The sequence below is a fragment of the Lissotriton vulgaris genome, chromosome 10 (assembly GCF_964263255.1).
Source record: "Lissotriton vulgaris chromosome 10, aLisVul1.2, whole genome shotgun sequence".
Taxonomy (NCBI): domain Eukaryota; kingdom Metazoa; phylum Chordata; class Amphibia; order Caudata; family Salamandridae; genus Lissotriton; species Lissotriton vulgaris.
Window position 1 is genome coordinate 1,034,376,831 of NC_141698.1, and position 22,165 is coordinate 1,034,398,995.

The window sequence follows — 22,165 nt, forward strand, 5'->3', positions numbered from 1 at the left end:
TGCGCCTTGGCGTGAATGTGTGTGGAAGACCTTGATTAACAAGCTCACCGCTTTTTGCAGAGACATTGTGAAGGAAATTCGACAATGCATGTGAAATAAAGCTGGATGATATTTCGACATGAAAGCTGATTGAATGCATGAACCCAACAGAAACAGCAATTCATGAATGCCCAGGCCCTCAGGAATTATAGATGCTGCCCACCTATGTTAAGTAATAGGAGGACAAGACATTTGTCCTCAAACGTCTAGTTTCGAAGTTTTATTAGTTTAGCACAGTTACTTAAAACCATTGCTATAAAAACAGCAATAGCACATATATAAAAAATCTGCAATAACACATTTGTCATGTTTAGGATAAAAGGAAGAAAACAGAAACACAAAGCTGAGAAACTGCTCACTGAGCTTAGTGGCCGTTGTGCTTCTAAGAAAAACAGTCTTGTAGTTGCCGATATAAACATTTTGCTACGCAAAACCAAAATTAAAGATAATAAAAATGAAAAGTGCTATACCACGGGGGAAAAAAGTCTGTGATGAGTTTTTGAGGGGGGAGGACGTGGGAGAGCGGGGGCCGAAGAAGGTGACAGAAGATTGTCCAAGAGTCTCACAAATTTTCCCGACCTTGCAAGCACTTGGATGTCAGTGGATGCGAAACAAAGAGCCGAAGCCTCCCAGCATGTCCTAATGCCCCACCTTAGATACAAGGGTTTTAAGAGAGACTTTCTTGGGGCAGCTAGGGCCGGCAACAACACAGGAGATGCAGCCATGACTCAGAGTGGTAATTGCACAGTCTGCAAACCCCCCCTCCCTTGTTGGAGCCCATCTGTTGAAAGCCATTGAACACAAGCCAAGAAGTCGCATGAACATAATGTTCTTCCATGCCACTGCATTTAAGTTTTCCTAGAAATAGGCTTGCGTTTTCCCGGGAAGATACGAAGAGTTCAGTGGGAGCAAAATGGAAGATGTTTTTACAGAGTGCAAATCCATGCGATGGGAAAATAACTTGACCTGTCTATTGATGGTATTTTTCCAGGCTGAGTATGGAATGGAATCTAAAAAGAGGGATGCGTTGTCCATCTCTAGCACTCTTATGGCATTTGCAATCTGAGTGTTCCAAGAGTTGCCAGGACTGGAAAAGGTTTCTTTTAGGTGGGATTTTAAAGTGTTGTCACCGGCTTTTAATAACCGTATGAAATATTTCAGGGTATCGGCCTCACAGTAAATTGATTGTCTTTGAAGGCCCAGCTCCAAACGTAGTCTTGCTCGCTGAATGAAGCTTGGGAGGTGGAAGATGTTTTTTATAGGTGGAGATTTGGGCGAGATCAAGACTAGCAGAGCATGCCCCGGGAAAGGCCTGATGCCCATAGGTTAAGGCAGGAAGTAGAGTAGCTTTGATCACCTTTAAAATGGCTTCTGCAGAGGGACTGCACAGGGACAGGTTCAGCCGAGTCAAGGAGTATGTGATTGCTCCTGCTTTCTATTGCACGGCAGCTAGATGAACTGTAGGTCTAGACGCCTCGTTGAACCAGACTCCCAAATAATTATATTTTACGGTTTTGTTGATCCTGGCAGGCCCGATGTTCCACCTTAAGCATTTCTTGTTCTTACATCTGCCAAATATCAGTACCTTGGTTTTTGCCTGAATTGATTTTCAAGGCATTAGCGATGTTGTATATATGGAGCGTACTTAACGCTCGTTGGAGACCCGATTTGGCTTGGTCCATTATTACAATGTCATCCGCATATTGTAATATATGCAGGGACTTTTTACCAGGACTGAGTTTTGGCGGAAGGAGATTGCTGTTCTCTAAAAATGTTCCAAGATCAGCTGTGTAAAGATTGAATAAGAGAGGGGCGAGAACGCAGCCTTGCTTTAGCCCGTCAGCGACACTAATTCTTGAAGAGACTGTCTTTGGGCCGGTTTTGATTTGCACCCATGTGTTCTTGTGCAGTGAGATGAGTGCTCTTAGGAGGCCCTGTGGGATCCCCCACTTGTTCAATTTCCTCAAACGTCTAGAAATGTGCTCCCATGTTGTGTGTTTATAGGTGAGGTGACTGTGTCCATTGATGGCGAGAGGAGGCGCTTAGTGGCTTTAACAGGTACATGGGTCTCAAGTGACGGTGCGGTACCGCACCTTGACTTCTATATACAGCAGATAAAACACAGTACTGTACTGTACAGTATGCAGAGAGTAGCATCATCTCTGTTACTGTGCCAGTCTGCACTATTCCAAGTGGCAACTGACTCATGACTCCACATAACAGCGACAATATTTAAGTAGCTGTCTACAGCCAGTATGTGTGACTACACATACAGCTCAACTGCAGTGGCAGTCCAAAGCAGCAGGCTTAATTTTCCCAGTACAGTGAAACTTGTTAAGGCAAATATAACACTGGGGATTAATATTGCTACTAAGGAGAGCTCAGAGTTTTCAGCTTGTGCTATTTTTGACTGTGACCATAACGTAGCGTCAAAGTTAAAATATGACTATTGAAAAGAAGGGGTAACAACATATCAGAGAACTTCATTATAAGTGACTAGCAAAAGTGGGTTGCTGCTTTTGTCACAGAGATACCTTTGTTACTTGTAGTTCAGCACCATCAAGCGACAGGCGGGACACTAGAGGCAAATTTCGGGTGGGGGGGGGGGCTGAAAAATATTTGGGGGGAGAGTAATTCTTCCAACCGCAGACAGAGTGGCCGTAAGAATGGGTGAACACACAACAAAAGCCTCATTTACAATTATTGATCTTTTAAATACCATGTTAAATACTCGGGAGCGGTTGCAATTACAGGCTCGCCAACACGTGAAGACGTGTCAGCCCGGGCTGACACACACGACGGGGAGGGGGGGAGGAAGGGGAGGGGGGGTTGAAGCCCCGAAAGTCCAATGGGTGTTGCGCGCCTGTCAAGCGCAGAGCTGAGGGACTGAAGGTGGCTGAGAATTTGTATATAATATATTTAAAAACACCGGTAAGAGAGTGCCTTACAGTATCTTGTGGATGAAATGTGAGTCATTTATTATTTTTGTCTGTTTAAAGGGACTTTAATGAATGCATGATTTAGCGAGCAGGAAAGTGTGACTCGTCCTTGGCAACTATTAATCTATCAATTCATGCGGCTGGAGGGTGCTGTATATTTATGAATAAAAGTTTAAAAGCACCTGTTAAAAAGTTCCTTAAAGGTTCAGGTTTATCAAATGTGAGACATTACTGATATTTGTTTGTTTGCAGAATATGTAATTGAGGAGTTAGCATGAAGGAAAGTATCACTGGTCCTTGGAAGCTATGAATCGAGCAATTCAGCAGGCTGGAGGGTGCTGTGTATTAAGAAATATCACTTTAAAAGCACCTGTAAAGCAATTCATTTCTGATTTATGAAATTTTGCGCGCACGAAAATATCAATGGTCCTTCACAGCTACTAATATATTAATTCAGGCAACAGAAAGGCGTCCTTCACAGCTATTAATCTATGAATTCAAGCAACATAAATGTCGAAATTGCAAAAATATAAAACAAATGAAAGATTAATAATTAACCGTGCACATGTAGAAAAATACATTTCCGCGAGGGTGTGAATGCATGAATGCTGCGTTAAAAAGTTTAGGAAGGAGTGGGAGGGTAGCACGGAGGACGAGAAAAAGATGGACGAGAAATAGGGTAGCACGGAGGAAGAGAAACAGATGGACGAGAAATAGATTTTAGGATTTATTATAAAGTATCAATCGTCCTTGGCAGCTATTAATCAATAGATTCAGGCAACTAAAAGGCAACATAAATGCAAAATAAAACAAATAAAAAATAATTACTGACCTTGCAAATGAAGAACAATAAAATTCCGCGAGGGTGTGACTATTGCGTGCAAAAGTAAGTTTCGAGAGGAGTGGGAGGGTAGCGCGGAGGACGAGAAATAGATTTAAAGCATCATAATTGGTAGAGGTAGCCGTCAATGAGAATGTATCAGTCTGTGGCCAATTAGCGTGTAGCGCGTGACGTCATAAACACTTGAGACCAATGACGGGACTTTGCGGCTGTGCTGGGGAGATCATACCAACATCGAAGGCGTATGTCTAGCATCTGCGCGTGCGTGGTGAAATACGCATGCGCAGGTTGTAATGGGGGAGATCATCCCGATGGGGCGATCATAACTACGGTACACCGGCCACGCTGCCCGGAGGATGGCAGGTGACCAGCCATGGGGGCAGACAGGAGGACAGCGCACCTTTTAGGAAGGGGGGCTGCCGTCTCGAGGCCCGGCCTGCGGGCGATCACCGGGAAGCGCCGCTGCTCTGTCGGAATGTGGCGTATGGGGAAGGCGCCCTGGAGCTAATGTTTCCTCCCAACAAAGCGGCGCTGGATGCGACGGGAGCCGTGACTGGGAGCGGGGAGGGTGCATGGACTGTGCACGCGGGGCCCCGCAGGCTCGCGGCGTGAAAGCAGGAAGCAGGGACATGGGCGGCAAACAGAGCAGCGCTCCCGCCTCAGATGGGCGCACCAGGGCGTACTCGGGCTCGGACATCCCCTCCAGCAGCAACGGGACCCACCGGGCCGCCGCCGCCGGGGGCAGCGCGCGGGCCCCGGGGCCCTACACGGCGGCGGGGCGGCCGCCGGGGTATGCAACCGGTGTGGCCCCGCAGCAGGGCCCCTCGGGCTCCTCGTCCGCCGAGGCCTTCGCATCCGCCGCCGCCTCCCAGCACGCCCTCCAGGGGCCCAGGACTAGGAGCACGGGGGTGGGCGGCGCGGGCGGGTCCTCGGTGGGCTCCCGGACCCAGTCTTCCTTCAACATCCCCAACAGCAGCAGCGGGGGCGCCGGCAGCGGCTCCCAGGACTCTGGCAGCAGCACCCCCGAGGAGGGGGGCAGGGACCGCACCGCTGGGGGCCACGGCGGGCCCCGGCTGCTCATCGGATCGCTGCCTTCGCACCTCTCGCCTCACCTGTTTGGAGGTATGTGTCTCTTTGTTTTGTGTGGGGTGCATAGCGCCTAGAGCCTGGCCTGCAGTCAAGCGTGCTATCTCGAGGGCTTCCTTACCTCGTTTCTGGCCTGCTGCTGGTTCATTGGGTGACTAGGCTTGGGGTGTCAAGGCTGTACATTGTGCGAGCACTTGGGGTCTCACACCTCCTAAATATTTCCTTTGAAGGAGTTATCGTTAATGAAGTGGGTGGACATGCCTTGACCCGCTACAGTGTATTGTGTACGGTTAGTCGAAAAAGAGATGCCTGTATTTTTGACTCCCTTTCATAGAAACAAACCTTGTTTTTTTTTTTATGCACTTGCACTGATTCCTTAAATTCGGCGTTGCATGTATAGTTTATTTTATTTTAGTTTCTCATAACCGAAAACCTATCCGTCACACCATGAAACTGTACTTGACAAGTCACAAATAGTTTCTGCTGTACTCCGTTCTAGCAAATACTTGTTTAGGACATTGGTCTCTTTGGAGAGAAAGGGGAACCTTAAAAAAGGAAGGGCCGATCTGTTGGTTAGCTGATAAAAAGTGAAACCCGTTAGTACCAAAAATTGTTTAGTTAAATATGCATCTAGGATCAAAAATATGTTTTAGCATAACTTTTCAGCAGGTCTGAAAAATGAAGGCAGGATGCGAACAGGATTTATTAAAACTATTTGTAACTGGATACTCTACCAAGGGTTTCTTGGAGTCAGTGCTGGCATACATGGGACGCAGGATTCTTTCTGCTTCCCTTCCCAAACGACTGAGTGCCAACGAGACAGAGGCAAGCGATTTGTTCAAGATCCGAAATAAGAATAACGCAGAACAATTTATTTGTTGAACCCCACAACTGCCATTTTCGCCCTGCTGTTAAGTAACAGATGCTACTGCGAGGCTCCTCCTTCCTTAGTTTATTGGCCTGGGAAAGATGATAATATGGTAGGCAGTTCCAGGTTACACACAAAACAGTCGGAGTGGACTAATTTAACTGCTGTCATTATGTCCGCTGGCGGGGCTAGAATTTTAATTCCACGTTACTGGACTTGGAACACACATTGATCTTGTCTGAGTGTTTCAGGGAGTGAACTTTTGCCATCATGACTAATGGTTATTCCCAGACAGCACATGCTAGCCTGGACTCTTGGACCCACGTGCGGGAACCAACAGCACTGTCACGCGCCTCCCCAAGACACGCCATGCAATCACGGAAATGAAACTATCACAACACAACGTGCTTCTAAACTAAGCACTGAACAAACTCTCCCAACCATATGTCATCAACAAGCAGCATACGTGAATGGTGGCAGTTAAAAAACGCACAGAGCTACCCAGATCGAGAATGCACAAGTGTTATTTTAATAGTACAAATGACCATGGTGTAACACTAGCTGTCTGAATAGCAGGAAGTTAAACTGAGTTTTTATCACCGTATTCAATTTCAAAATTGTAATGGGCTTTCACACCTTAGATGCATATTTCTGCAAAATATATTCTCAGTAAGTACACCTTGTAAGTGAGCATAATGTCAAGCTTTTTAAAGCTTAAGTACCGTTTGTCAATAGCATAACCAAGTGGAGCGGGAGGACTACCTGGCCTTAGAGCAGCTGAGTCAAATTAAAATTAACAAAAAAGACTAAGCTAGGGTTGCTCCTTATTAGAACTAATATATCACATGCTACCTCAGAATGTTACAATTTTTTTGCACTGTAAAATGTTAATATTACTTGACTCGGTGCATGGATTCCAACTAGCTCCATGTCCTCAACACCTTTAATGAGGGATGGCATTTCAGCCATTGGCACATAGCATACTGCGGCCTGTTGTCCATACTTGAATTGGAAAGAGCAAACTCAAAGCAATAGAATAAGACATGCTCTTGGTGCAAGAGTCTATACTCACTAGGTTGTTTCAAATGTTACAGGACCATTTTCCCCCTCTGAAGGCCCTTTCCTCTTAGTTACGCTATAATATTTAGCAACTTACTTTAGAAGTCTGTCCTTCAACTCATTTCAAAATGGTCATACTTTTATATTTTAGGCATTTTACAATGTCACTAACTTTCTAAAGAAAACAAAACGGAGCAGCGAGCCTTTAGATGACGCACCTCCCTCTTGTCCTAGCCAATGAAATTCAAAATATTCTAGCCACTAATATGTGCACCCAACTAAAGCACCTGCTGCTCAAAAAGGTGCGACCCCCTAGGTCAAATATCACCACAAATAGTGGTGCACAGATAAATCAAAGTTCATTCAAACAGGTCCAATTCCACGTTGCATGTGTTGAATATCTTTTTTTTTTCTTAGCCGATAAAACGAGCCATCAAACATTACAGCAAACAGCCAACGTGTTTTGTTTACCACATGTGAACTTCATGAGGGCACATTGGTATGCATCCATAGACCATGTGTAGCATTTATTGGTTGCACCCATCACCCATTTGATGCAGGTTGTTTGCATATTGATGGACAAACAATATATTGCTGGAATAACCAGCGCGTTAACAGTGCATGGGTTTTGAACTGTGTTCTGTCATGCAGCAGGAGCCAATATATGCTCTGTGGTGCAGCTGATGTTTGCCTTCTACATTAGACCAAACGCAACATGCTTCTCGGCCCTTTGAAGTTGTGTCAACTATTACATGGGTATATATCACTAAATGGCAATTAAGTAATTTGCTCTCTGTCAATTAACACATTCTCGTGAAGAATGGACAGTGGATGAAGGATTCCCTGTCCATGGCGTAGTTGATAGATGACGTTTTAGGCACTGCGCCAAATTCAGGTGAGAAGGACGAATCACAATCTAAGAGAATTAAACGAACATACTTTTGCTGTGGGTATTGGGTGTAGCTACCTGAATGTCAGGACTGCGGGAGCCGCATGCCCTATTTTCATGGTCTCGTTGTTAAATTCCGTGCGGCGAACTCTGTTTCTCTGCATTTGGTCATGGACTTATTCCAGGTAGTTCTCCACTTAATGTCAATGCCTCTTTGGTAAGGTGTGGGTTCGATCATTACTCATGGAGTGTTGAACATGTTTGAGCTACTACTTCTTAACCAGTATGATTTCATCTACATTGTGCTGAGTCAGGCATTTCCTTCCGCCACCTTTTTGTTTGTTTGTTGCCAAGGATGAGGTCTGCTTGTTTTTGAGACCTATTGTTACTCTCATTAGATGACATGTATATTTAATCTCTCAGTATGTGTTGAACATGCAGGTCATTGTTAACAAGTGCAGGAATACCTTCTTCCTTTAAGTTTCTTCGTTCCTAATTCCTCATCGAGACCAGATAAAGAAGGTTCCTTCAAACATTTCTCTTCCAGTGAACTCATATCAACAGCAAGTATGCATTCCCAATTCAAGAATATACACCATGATCTCCTCGTTTCACTATCCTATCTTTTGAAGTGTTCCTGTTTCTCAAGCACAAGTAGATTTCTGATATCCAAATCCTGGGTGGAAAATTCCAGCTCTTTAGCTTAAGAGATTCCAAGCAGAAGCTCAAACTAATGTTATAATTTAAAGGAAAGGAGTATATTTACAAGGGGATAGCGACACGGAAAGTCACTTTTGTGATGTTCTCGTGGCGATATGCCCTTTTCCATATTTACAAAGCGGTGCTAAGCCACTGTGGTTGGCTCAACGCTGCCTTGTAAATATGGTCCCTTTACACGCATCACTTTGCGTGATAGGGGCGTGCTATGGTTGTTGCTGTGGGCGTTCCGCCGCAACAACCATTGCGTTTGGATGCTGCACCAGATTTACAAGGATGTGTAAATCTGAGACCGGCCCAAAAGCGAATGATGTGCCATAGCAGGTATTTTAATAGCTCAACGAGGAGAAATACTTGTATTTCTCCTCCTTTTTGCTTTTTCTATGAAAGCGCAAAATACCATTAATGATTGTTAATGTGCAGGAAGGTTTACCTTCCTGCACGTAGAAGTAGCAGATCGTAATTATTTAAGGATTGTTTATGTGCAGGAAGGGGCACCTTCCCGCACTTAAACTATCAATTACTTTTGATTCTCGTTGGTAGTCTCCAATTTATTCAGCGCCATTGTGCCCATGCCCTCCTTTATACTTTGAAAGACTAGGCTATCCCTACCGCAGACTGTTCTGATGGTGTCCAGCTTTTGTCCCTTGTTTACACTGTTGAGTTTAACGTGATGTCACTGTTCTGTTTCAATGAGTTGCTGAATATTGGACCTTCTTCAGGGAGTTTGTTGGGTATTACCATTTTTGTTTGAGCAGTGTGAACAACTTGTTTGTGTTCAATAGGTGTAGGATTGTGCAGTTTGGAAGACTGTGTTCTTGTCCATGCACTGCCTACACCGTCCCATATTCCGAATACTCCTATAGACCACAGGTAAACAAAACCTGCTGCCAACTCTTAAGTTAAAGTATACAAAATAACTCCTTTCAGTATTGCTTATTCAATAGAATTCCAAACATTTTTTTCCTAATTTGCAGTTGTCATTCTATAAATCAGTGATTTATTTTTTTCTTTTTCCAGAATTATTTTGTGTTTTAGGTTGAGCCTGGGCAGCGCATGTGCTGCTCTGAAAGGCATGCTGTTTTCAAGTATGGACTTGAAGCTCCACCCACTCTCAGCCCATATTTGTCATTGGCTTGTGTCATAGTTCTTTGTAAAACCTGTCTTCGGATTCGTTAATAGGCTTGTTAGTCCATCCTTAGTACCTCCTTGTCTTCATTTGTAACCTCCCATGAGGACTGGCCCTTTTACTTCTGTTATGATATGTCTTATTTAGTATGTAAGAACATTTTCTTTAATGCGTTTCTCCTACTGCAGGCATGACCTGCTTTCCTGCAACATTCAGCACGCTATACGCACTTTTACTTTACAAGCAGCCTGGGACACTGGCGTCTGCTTCTTTGAAATGAAATAGGTCTCGCATTTACAAGAGTTTGAGCTATTGGCATTGTAAATGACACTGCGTTTTATTTATGTGTTAATTATCTAAACAGATAAATAAAAGGCATTGTCCTTTACAATGCTAGTAGCTTAAACTGTCGCAAATGCGAGACCTATTGCATTACAAATGCTTGTTAAGTTAGTAGTTTGTGCATAGCTTTGTTTATAGTTGTGTCCCACAGGGTCTGCTAATTTACACATTTGTGAATCACTGCGTAATATCAGCGTATGTAAAGTCGCATATTCTTCCTTATTTCTCTTTGACAAGTTGACTTTAATGGTCCTTGCAGCCTTTCAGCGTGCCCTCCTATTAACCACTGCAAAAACAACAGTTGATGGACAGAATGCAGAACAAGGTAATACATTCACCCCAGTACAGAGATCTGGCCCTAAATCCATTGTTTTTTTGCTCACCATGCCATTCCAGTTTGAACCCAGCCATATGCAAATCAGTCTTGACCCTGTGCCCCATGGGAACAGTCCAGCCGGAACTGCCAAGCCAGGTCCTCCCTGGACTGGAAACAAGCATCCTAGGACCGGACTGGTATCACTTTGTTCGCCCTAAGTTGGCAGGGTATGCCCAGACGTGGGTCCTTTGCTCACTTTGCCACTGGATTCAAGCTAGCCTGGCTGATGACGGCTGAATAGCCAGAAAACTGTCCCAGGATGCTTGTTTCCGGTCCAGGGAAGACATGGCTTGGCAGTTTGGGCTGGACTGTTCCCATGAGGCACAGGGTCAGACTGATTTGCATGTGGCCATGTTTGAACTGGGGTGGTGAAGTGAGCTAAACAATGATGATGGATTAAACCCGGATCAGTTGACTTGGGGTGAGTGTTTGATTTGCTCAAGCGCTCCGTCCATCATCCCCTTTGGTATCCCTCTTATTCACCACATCATAGGTGGTCACTTTACAAGAATGAATGTCGCAGCAGCACTTTTTTACCTACGCTCGCCAAAATTGTCAGATTCCATCGCCCTATGGTATGGGGTGATAAGATTGCTGATCTTCACATGCTGTTCTGACATTGCAGAAACCCATCCATCGTAAGACTTGTGTCCGAACCTCCTTGTTTGCTTACAAAGCAGAGCTTTAACCTGGCTATTGTATATAGAAAAGCAATATTTGCCATTGGTTGTTTTCTTCAAGTGAGGTCATTAGCCCTCAGCACTGGAGGTGTGTGCCTGTTCCGAAACTAAAGGTGTGCCAAACTTTAGACTTCACCCACAATGTTGACAAAATTGGCACTGTTTGCAAGTCAATCAGGTTTACCAACTTGAATAGAAACTTTGCGCTCTAAAATTATTCTTTTGTGGGGTTTAATCAGAGGCGTGTATGTGTATATATAATGTGTGTGTATATATCTATATCTATAAACACAAATGAGTAGCTCCTGGCTGCTTGGGCCCCGTGGGAGGTGGCGCATGCACCGGCGGAGCACGCCGGTAGTCAATTCTCAAAAGCCATTCCCAATAAATGCGCCCTCAGTGAAAACAAAACTGCCAGTCTTTATCCGTTTCAAGAGTTTATTCAGGAACATGTTTCGGCTTTCGGAAAAGCCTTGATCACCTTACTGTAGTGCAGTGCACACACCACTAATAAAGTTACCAGCAGTCAAAGGGTAAACACAGATGGTGGACAACTGAAAAGACCTCCTTCTGTGCTCGAAAGCGGCCGACATTTATAAATATGCAAATGCCTTTACGTTTGTCACTGTGATACATAGGGTATGTTTTGTCGATTCAATATGCATTTCATTTCATCGTACGTGCTCGACAAATGTGACACTTGTATAGCATAAAATGCACTTTTAGTCAAGAGGTGAATGTCCCAAACATTATACACATTGTCCACAAATGTTTGCGTGGGTCTGATGCACCTGCAGGCAAAATGTCTACGCATCAATCCGCTATATCGGACCTAATAAACGTCATATTACAATTTGTTCGAGAATGAAACATTTCAAAAGTGATGCGTAGGAGAAGCGTTCATTTCTAAAATGTTGTGCCACTGGGTATTTTTCATCACTGTGGATGATAGTCCGATAATGCTACAACACACGTTTCTTTGCTGGTAGGGTAGTACTTCCAATGTACCAAAGTTCACAGGGACATATTATCACATAACTAACGTAAGTAGTACTGTACGTTAAAAACTGTTTGATATCTTTGGTGACCCTATTATATATGACATTGTTGGTAAATGTGCTATTCTTACACGCTTTACAATGGCCACAAGGGAAAAATCCCTTGAGACCATGTTCGTGACCTGTAGAGTGGGTGGTGATATCACTACGCACTAGCATGTTCCTGATGTTCCTGCCTTTCCTGTATGTCACACTAGGTCTGGTGGGAATGAACTCTCCAATGATATTGTCACATTTCAAGAGGTACCTCCCCCTCGGCTCAGTCCACGGACCCGAGGCAACCCGAGGCAACGACGGAGAGTGCGTGGCCTCCTTCTTACCTGAGCAGTCGCCAGGCGAGGTGAGGTTTTCTCTCCCTGCATCTAGGGAGAAGATACACCTTTTTCCTTTGAATCCAGGGGACATTGGTCGTTATTCACGACAAGTATGTGTTGCGGTAGCTTATCATGGTCCTGAAGAAAGCCGTTAAAGGCTGAAACATGTCGACCAAGTAACACTCATGACAGATAGCAAAACATTTTTTCATTGCTATCAGCATACTGCTTTTAATGATGCCAATTTGATGGTCAAACCCAATAAAGTTACCTTATGTCATCAAACTAGGCATTTTTAAACACTAGGAGCACTTCTTCCTTTATTTTCTGCACTGCAACTTTCTTTTGCCCTGTCTGCTCACATTCTGTCTTCTGTGGGTTGGATACTTCGACCTTAGGGGTCCTTGATCAGGCAACCTTAGACTACGGCTAAGGATGAGCCTATGGGACACCTTCTCTCCCACTACCCAGATGACGAGACTCCGCTTTTGAGTGGGCTGATGGGTACTGTTTTCCAGTCTCGAAGACTCTGTATCTCCTCCACTTCATCATTTTCTCTCTGACATAATATTGTCTTCTCTCAAGATCAACTGTGTGGTCTGCATGCATCTTTGGACACCATTTGGGTCCTTTATCTAGACTGAAAGTACCTCCTATGTTTTTGTGCTATATAAGTTGGGGGACTAGGTACCTACTCTGTCTATAAACCATTTCCCCTCGGACCCTCCAAATACTCTGTATATTGTTGGTACATTTCAAGATGTGCCAATTCTTGGATAGTATACAATAGATCTTCTTCAATTTTGCATTGTATGTCATAATAAGACATGTATTGTTTTCATGATCATCATCAGCTTCCAGACTCTTTTCAGATAAGGTCTGCGCTCTGGGAACCAACTCTGCTCTTTCCTTAGCCCTGCGTAAGACCCAATTGGGATAGCCCCTGATCTTGAAACGAGCTAGCATTTCCTTACATTCCTATTGGTACGCTGTTTCAGTGTTGCAGTTCCTCCTTGCCCTCAGCAGTTTACCATAGGGGCTACTCCATTTCAATGTTTCCGTATGACTGCTGAGGGCATGGAGGATGCTGTTACCTGCCGTGTTTTTTGTGAAAAGTGTGGTGAACAGTTGATTGTCTCTGATATTAATTTTGACATCCAGATACTCAGCTGAGGTTTTACTGATGTGACTGGTGAGGACTATATTTTTGTCGTTCATATTGAGCTCTCTGATTAACTCAATAGCCTCCAGCTCACTTCTGTTCCAAATGACGAATAAATCATCAATATATCGCCACCAAGTGGTGACGTGTTTGAGGTGCCCAGCATAGGCAGGGTTGGCAAAGATCTCGCGCTCCCAGTAACCCATGAACAGGTTCGCAAAACTGGGAGCAAACCACAAACCGATCGCGGTGCCAACTACCTGCCTATACAGGGCGACATCAAACAGAAAGATGTTATTTGACAAGCAGAAATCCATCATGCTTATGAGCATCTTACTATGCTCTCTAAATTTGAGCGGCCTCAGCTTGAGAAAGTGATTGCATGCTTCTAGACCCTGATGATGTTCAATAATAGTATAAAGTGACTGGACATCCAGTGTGATAAGTAGGCTGTCCTCATGCCACTTTATCCCTTGGATCTTGGTAAGGAAGTCCTTTGTGACTCTGATATAACATGTTCTGACACACTGCCCCAGAAAAACTATGGGACGACCAGGTGGATTTTCTCGGTCCTTGTGCAGTTTGGGCAATAAATAAAGAACTGGGAGTACCGGGTGATCGTTTTTCAAATACCTAAATTCCTCCCATTCTAGAATCCCTTTGTCCTTCCATGTTTCTAGTCTTTCCCAAATATCTAGGTTGCTGTTATAGATATCAGTCATTATGGGAACATAATATTTGTGATCATGGAGTTGCCTCTGTGCTTCCACAATGTACTTGCCACTGCCCATGATGACAACATAGCCACCCTTGTCCGCATGACAGTGCTGTTCTCTTCCATCAGTGTTTAAAATTTTTTTTTTAGAACTCTTTTTATTGATGAAAATCGAAGACAATACATAAAGTAACAAATAATAAAAACACCAGGTGATCGCATACAATCTTCAACACACAGGTCACTATGGCCAGTTACAGAATCATATGCAATAATATACAATACTAGGATCGTGGGGATTCCTGCGCTTTCGTTTCCAAACTTGGCAGCTGTGGTCCTCAGATCTCTCCCCGGTGGGTATTCCATGCTCCCCATACCATCCCTCACTTCTTTGGGCATCCTCTGGCTACAAACACTGACTTCTTCCTCAACATACACCAGTCAAGATCTTCCGCCCACTTAGTGACTGGGGGCAGTTGGCTGGCACCCCAGAGCTGAGCAATATTCCGCTTGGCCACCATGTATGCCAGAGTTACCCACTGCTTCTGGTACACATTCAGATCTGTAGGCTCCCACACATTCAACAGACACCTTCGGGCTTCCGGTAGTAACTCTGCCCCCAAAACATCTCTTAGTATATCGTGAATCTTTGTCCAGTATGTCTGTATCGCCATAGGATATGCATTAGGGTGCCGGATTCTCCACAACCTCTACTACACTCACCACTCCCTCCTCATCCCATTCGTACCAGTCGGGGCCCAGTTATATATGACTTCTGCAGTATCCTAAGTTGTACTAGCCGGAGCCTCATCTGAATCGCCACAACCTTTGGAGAGGAAGCTGCCTCCACCCAGTCTTCATCATTCAATTCCAACCCATCTGCACTCCACTGGGCTCCGATTCACCCCAGCGGGCTCTCCATGTTGTTGACCAGCTTCCTATATATAAAAGAGAGAGTTGTCTCGGGAATATGCCCGTCTAGCACTCTATCTTCAAGAGGCGACGACTCTGGGAGTTTTGTGCTTTAGGCACATACGCGGCAAGAGCCTGCCTCGCCTGCAGATATCTGAAATGCTCATTATTATGCAGGCTATACATGTGTTGGAGAGACTCGAATGAGTGTACTGCGTCCTTCCCCCAAACATCCTTTTATATGAGAGATCCCAATAAGGTCCCATTTGTTAAACCCCTTAGTTTTCCCCAGGCTACCCAGTTTCTCCGAATTCAACAGGGGAGTGGCCAATGTTAGCCTACCTTTCCACCCCAGGTATCTATTGGCCACATGCCACACCTGTACTGCATGCACGGTTGGGCCAATTATCGCAAACTTCTCCGGCTTGGCATACAGGGCTCTATGCGCCAGGAGGCTCCGTTGCAGAGAGGTGTTGAGGCCACGCCCCTTTATACAACACTCTGCAACGCAGCTCTGTGGTGCTTACTGGAGGTACCTGGTGGGCTAATTGGCCCCAAGGGACCCTCAGTATTGACAAGTAATTAATTCCCCAACTTAAACCTCGCCACTGAGCGTGTTTCTCAGGCCCGCCCCCTCCCTTCACCACTGTGCAAACGCACCACGTGGCGTGTTTTAAGTTGGGGGATTAACTCTCCTTGAATACTGAGTCCCTGGGGTGCAGCTAGCCCACCAGCTACCTCCAGTAAGCGCCACAGAGCTGCGTTGCAGAGAGGTGTAAAAAAGGGGCATGGCCTCAGAACACCCCTCTGCAACGCAGCTCCCTGGCGCATAATGGAGGTACCTGGTGGGCTAGTTGGCCCCCAGTGACCCCCAGTATTCCAGGGGAATTTGTCCCCCCTCTGCAAACGCGCCAGGAGTGGTGCAATGAGGGGGCCTGGCCTCCGTCCGCAATCCCGTTTTTGTAACTTATTTTTAAGAATGGGGGGGTTGTGTAGCACCCCTTTTTCTAATTTTTTTGGGCCCTGAGATCTCCATTCCCCAGGGCCTGCCCCCAATTTTTTTTATATTAAAAACATTGTGAAGGGGGCCGCGTGGCCCCCCTCCTGTGGCCACTTATTGCCCCGGGGACCTCATCCCCCGGGGCTGGCCCTTTTTTATTTTTGGGGAGGGGGACCGCGTGGCCCTCCTCCCGGGCCACTAATAGCCCCTGGGACCCCATCCCCCCCAGGGCTGGCCCACTCCGTTGGGGACCGTGGGGGGATCCCCAATCCCCCCCCACTGTCCCAGCCGACTGCCCACATCCTGCGGGAACCGGCATTGCTTTTCTACATGGGGAGCAGTAACCTGCTGCAGTAACCTGCTGCTCCCTATGTGGAAAAGCAATCTGCATCTGCTTTGCTATTTGGAAGAGAGAGCAAAGCAGTTTGCAATGACAGGGTGGGAGCCGCAAGGCTCCCACCCTGTCATTGCAAACGGCAGTGTCCCGGGGGTGGGCACCCCGGGAGACTGCAGGAGCCTGCCGGCCCTGGGTGGGGGGTGGCGGTCCCGAGGGCCATCAAGGGCTCCAGGAGCCCCCCTCCCACCTGTTTCAAAGCCCTGGGGCGTGGTGGTCCCCAATTTACATATTTAGAGCCCCGGCAGTCCCTGGGGCGTGTGGGGGCCCCCACACGCACTTGAAATAAGCCCCAGGGGTGGTGGTCCCTGGGGCTGCGGGGGTCCGAGAGCCCCCACACGCAATTGAAATAAGCCCCGGAGGTGGTGGTCCCCGGGGCTGGGGGGGCCTTAGAGCCCCCCGCACATAATTAAATAAAGCCTTGGGGGTTGGCGGTCCCTGGGGCTGGGGGTGCCCAGAGGGGCCCCCCTTCACATAACTATTGCCCCGCGATTTGGCCCCCCGGGGGCCAATTACTAAAGAAGCCATCGCTCCGTTTTTTTTTATCGGCAAAATCCGCGCATCCTGCGTTTTTCGTGTTTCTTTGGAAGATTTCTTGTGCCTCGGTTCTACCGAGGCACAAGATGGCTGCCAACACTTCCTGATTTGGCGTGTTGACAACCAATTAGAATACGGCTCGTGCACAGCAGGGTGCGCTTAGGATGCGCGGATCCTGCGTGGCCATAGATATATATGAACTTTTAAATTTGATTTTCTCAGGAACTACTGAATGGATTTACACCATTTAAGCAGAAGGCCGAGTCTGAACTAAGGACTACCTCTTTGCCAAATTTGGTGTAATTCCGTTCAGCAGTTTGGGCTGTAGCTGATGCTAAAGGTCCTATGGGAAATTGCATGGGGAAAACACATTTTGGGACCTCCCAGTTTTCTCTGCCCCGCTACACGAATCATCCTGAGACTTTCAGGATAGGAGCAGACCGGAGCTGGCCAAAAGTTTTGAAAATTTCACGAAGATTCGTCAATTGGCGCCAACGGGAATGCTATGATTAGCTGGCTGCAACCTGATAAGTAAGTTGCAGCTGAATTTTATGTATCTGGCCCGGTTTGCGGGCTGAAATATTAAGTGACATAAGGGCTCAGGGTAGAGGTACTCTGACCCCATGCTTGACAAATGGGGGTATTAGTGACAAAAGTTATGTGCCCAAAATTGATTTTGCAATGTCACAGCCACTGCCAGCACGCAGTGTACTGTCACAGATATCGACGTATTCGTGACACCCGGCGTCACTGCGGAAATGGTAGATCGATTTTTAAAGACCAGTTTTAGGCAAACTACCTTGAAAAAATAAGATTATAAACAGTGCACTATAAACCCCTAGTGTCTAAAATACTGTAACGTGTGCATATACATTTTCTATACTTGATAAAAAAGGCGCAGTCTTCGTGATACTCAGAATACTTGCGAACATGGAAAATTGGTTTAAAAGATTGTTTTTGGACAAACTCCAGATAAAAATAGGACTATAAACAGTGCAGTAATGAACCCCTTGTATCTGAAATATTTTAAAATGTGTGCGTATGTCTTTTACACCTCTTAACGAAAGGCCCATTTTAATTTTTGAGGGTAGTTGTTGAATGTTTGAATTTGTTTTGCGATTGCGATCATGATCATCGCGACGTTGCTACAAATTTCAAAAATCCCCAAAACAAATATTTAAACAAGAAAATGCACAATATTTTGGGTTCTTGGGTGGCTCTGACAAGAGTCTGTGTTGAGAGTGTATAAGACAGCTCCATATAAGACTGTATGCAAAGTTCTAGGTTGAAAAAGGTTACAGGGACGTTATAGTTAGACTGACATTTCACTTATGCAAAACCTGAGAAATTCAGCAGTTATAGTAAGTTGAGCTAACTATAACTTGCAAACCCGCAATGCACGGCTCCGGAAGTGCACTTCTTCACATATTACATCTCCAATGACATCACTGAGGACATCATCCAGTGATGGTTTTCTAAAAGGTACTGAATGTTGAACATATATACTAAGGTAACTCGCTTTGGAAGAGCCTGTATGGGTAAGTGGGTAGGTGTTTATGTGCTTTGTAGAGGAGTAACTAGGTATATAAGGGACTGTATACCGGAGATCGTGTGAGTTTTTGTGTAGGTGAGCGAATGGGTGTGTCAGTGCATCTATGAGTGAGTGGCTGTGTGAGTATCAGTAAAGTTGACTGAGTTGTTGGCTTAGTGATTGTAAATGGTGAATGAGAGGTTGCATGATTGGCTGAATGGGTGTTTGAGCAGAAACATAGGTGTCTGTGTGGGCAAATGACCGACAACACGAGTGGCGGTCTCGGTGCATCAGGGGATGTGTAAGTGGGTGTATGTGTGAGCCAGCGGGTGGTTGAGTGGTTGTATGGATAAGTGAGCAGAGAGAGTTTGTATGGGAAAGTATGTGGTTGTCTCAGTCACTGTATAGATAAGTGAGTATATGTATAAGTAAGTGAGTATCTGTGTGATTAATTGAATGGGTGAGTTAGTGGCTGTGTGACTGACTGTATGGGCGTGTGAGTAGGTATATGATTAACTCATTTACTTTGTCTGTAGCCGTATGGGTGTATGGGCGTGTGAGTAGGTATATGATTAACTCATTTACTTTGTCTGTAGCCGTATGGGTGTATGACTGGATTTGTTAGTGTGTATCTCTATAACTGGATCTGTGAGTTGCTGTATTTGTAAGTGATTAGGTGCATGAGTGTCTGTCTGTATATGGGAGTTGCTGGTTCTGGTAGTGGTTGTATACGTGAGTTGATGTGTTAACTGGCTGTATGGATCAGTGACGAGATGTGTGTGTGTGTGTTTATAAGTGTTCTGTGAATAAGTTTAATTGTGTGGCAGTGGGTGTATGGTATGATATATGGGGGTGTAAGTGGGTGTGTTAGTGTTTCTCTGGATGATGTTATCAGTTATCTAATTTGAGATGCCATCAGTAATGTCACTGACCATGTCATGAGTGATGTAGTATGTGAGGTCATAACCAGTGCATTGCGGGGATGTGAGTTATACTTGGCTCAGCTAGCTATAACTGCTGAATTTCTCTGGTTATGTGCAAGTGAAATATCAGCCTAACTATAAGGTCCCAGTAACCTTTTGGGTTTTTCAGTGAATAAATATATAATGCAGCACGTTTTTTTAATAGTATTACTTTTGTATTTTTATATTTTTAAAATTTTACACATGGTAATAATGTCTGGGCAATGATTTGACCTCATTAGTACCAGTTCAACAACCTAATACAGAAATAAGCAACTGAGAAATGATCTGCTCACCTTTGCGAACCCTGTGCGTAAACACATATTGCCATGGTTTTATTAACTTTTGATTCGTTTGAGCTTGAAACATTTTTTTGTCAACATCTGCAGAAAATGTGGCAAGTCCAAAATAATGCAGAAAAAAGTAGCATAATTGCATTATTCCAGTGGCCCTGAATATACTCTCAAATGGAAAATATGGTTGCAAAGCATGGAATACCTATGTTCAGCTTTACATGCGTTACATCCTCAACGCTTGAATCGACCAGGGCCAGCTCGGCACCGCATGCCAAAGAGCCTTTAATTAATGCCTTACAAAAAGAAGGGTGCCCAGCTTGTTTTTCCTGAGCGTTAGATGTTCTGTTGCTCCCATATAGCCAGCTCTATTCAAATCTTATTAGCGAGGAAAGGATCCCTCGGAGCAGATCTTTGGAAGCCAGCAGATCAGAGTTTTCATCGGATGTGTACCAGGCCATTGATTGCTTACTGTGATAAATGATATTTACCCACTTATATAGCGCACGACTACCCGGAGGCATTTCTGCGCTTGTACGAATACCGCAGAGGGACCCTTCCGGGCCTTTCCCTGTGAGGCGTCCACTCCTGGGCACCCCCAAGGTGAAGTCTGGCAACCTCAGCCGTGTTGGGTGCCGTTGTAGAGATTAATCAAGCTATTGCCCAGAGGTGCAGAGTGAGGCTCATGATCAGAATAGGCACCGAGGCGAGAATTTTCAGGTCCGAGGAAATTGAGCCCGAGACCCGCTGAGGAGAGAATTGAACCCTGGTCCCGGCCAGACTACTGCATCAGGGTTCGCTCTAACCATTGAGCCACACTTCACTACTGCTGTAGCTTGCAGACTAAGCAGCGAGCGAACCTTACAGTTTGCACCCACAGTTATGGGCAACCAGCATAGCGCCTCCAGGACAAAGCCTCAGAGCACAATGTACTGCAAAGATTTAGTGCGCATGCGTTTCCTTTTGGGAATGTAAAGCGTATGGCATTACAACCGCCTGTTAAACAGTCATTGCCAACCCATACTATAGCTTGCAAAAACTGATGGCCTAATGTATTTTATTTTTTATTTTCAAGTTACAGGATTTTTAACCTGTCTATTCTGACCACGAACATAATAAGCACTAGTACAGTGAAACAGGATTGGCAATGTCATTGTGATTGTCAGTCTGGGCTTGACAAGGCTTCTATCCTTTTTTTTTTTTTTTTTTTTTTTTTTTTTTTTTTTTTGCAAGCATATGAAACAGACCTCAAATGTAACAATGATAATAACGTTAAAATGTCACCACCCAAAGGTGGCATGCATATGGAAAATAGTATGTACAAATGACCCAGTGCTAAACATTTTTTTTTAAGACATGAAATGAGAAATTGGACGATCAGACCTGCTCCAGAAGTGCACCTCTTCAGCAAATTTGCACATGTGCAGGAGCAAAATCACGTCACTCACAGTGAACTGAGCCAGTGGCTGAAGAGTCAATACACAGCTAGGAGGTTTTTTAGGTATTCCAGAATGACTAGGCGCACAACCTGGGTGTCTGCAAAGTAAAAGGTAACACAAAGTATTCAGTATAGGCAATGAGGCGAACGGTAAACCCTCACAACCGCTCCGAGATGGACCAAGAAGATCCACACAATTAACAAAAGACAACAAAGCCCCTGCACTATACAATGTCAATCAATCCTTAGTAGTACTGGTATCCGTTGAAATGGTGGAAGTTGATTTAAGCACATCAAAACCAAGTCAAAACTTCAAGAATGAATAAACATATATTGACATATATCAGTTCACAAAACGTTCTGTTCTTGGTGTGGTATTTCAGTTTATTGTTCCTTTACATGGGCCAACATGTGTTTCATCGCAGGGAACAGACTGCGAATCTTCAGGGCCTCAAGTGTTGGGCGAAAATACTTTAGTAAAAGCACCCGGTTGGGGCGTTATGTGGAATCCTGTATTCGGATTTCCAAAGCGTACGTGCTCAATTTCTGTGTGATTTGATGAATCTCGATTGTTTACAATTCGAGCGGTAACCGGGAGGAGAGAAAAGTAGAAGTATTCAGGTTGGGCGGACAGGTTAGCTACCAAAAGAAAGGCGGGTACACCTCGTTGGTGCTGTTCTCCCTCTTGTGGTTCCCGGCGCCGTATTTCGAAGACGGACTGATTGACATTGTATAGTGCAGGGGCTTTGTTGTCTTTCCAGTGGCTGAAGAGGGCTGACCCAGTGTCCCACGCTGTAAGCCTTGATAGGCTGAAGTAACTGCTGAATGTCACTTGAACAGACCAGTGGACGTTCGCTATCTCTCTATCTCTCGTTCTGTCTCTT

General features: G+C 45.1%; 1 protein-coding gene across 1 annotated transcript in view; it reads left to right on the forward strand.

Annotated features, from left to right (window-relative positions):
• Nucleotides 1–4,094: 4,094 nt before the first annotated feature.
• ZNRF2 (zinc and ring finger 2) overlaps nucleotides 4,095–22,165 on the forward strand; it is a 164,508-nt gene continuing 146,437 nt past the window's right edge. The window contains exon 1 of the mRNA XM_086942079.1: nucleotides 4,095–4,941. Within this exon, the coding sequence (XP_086798205.1) occupies nucleotides 4,392–4,941 (550 nt within the window). The 5' untranslated portion in view covers nucleotides 4,095–4,391. The remainder of the gene's footprint in view (nucleotides 4,942–22,165) is intronic.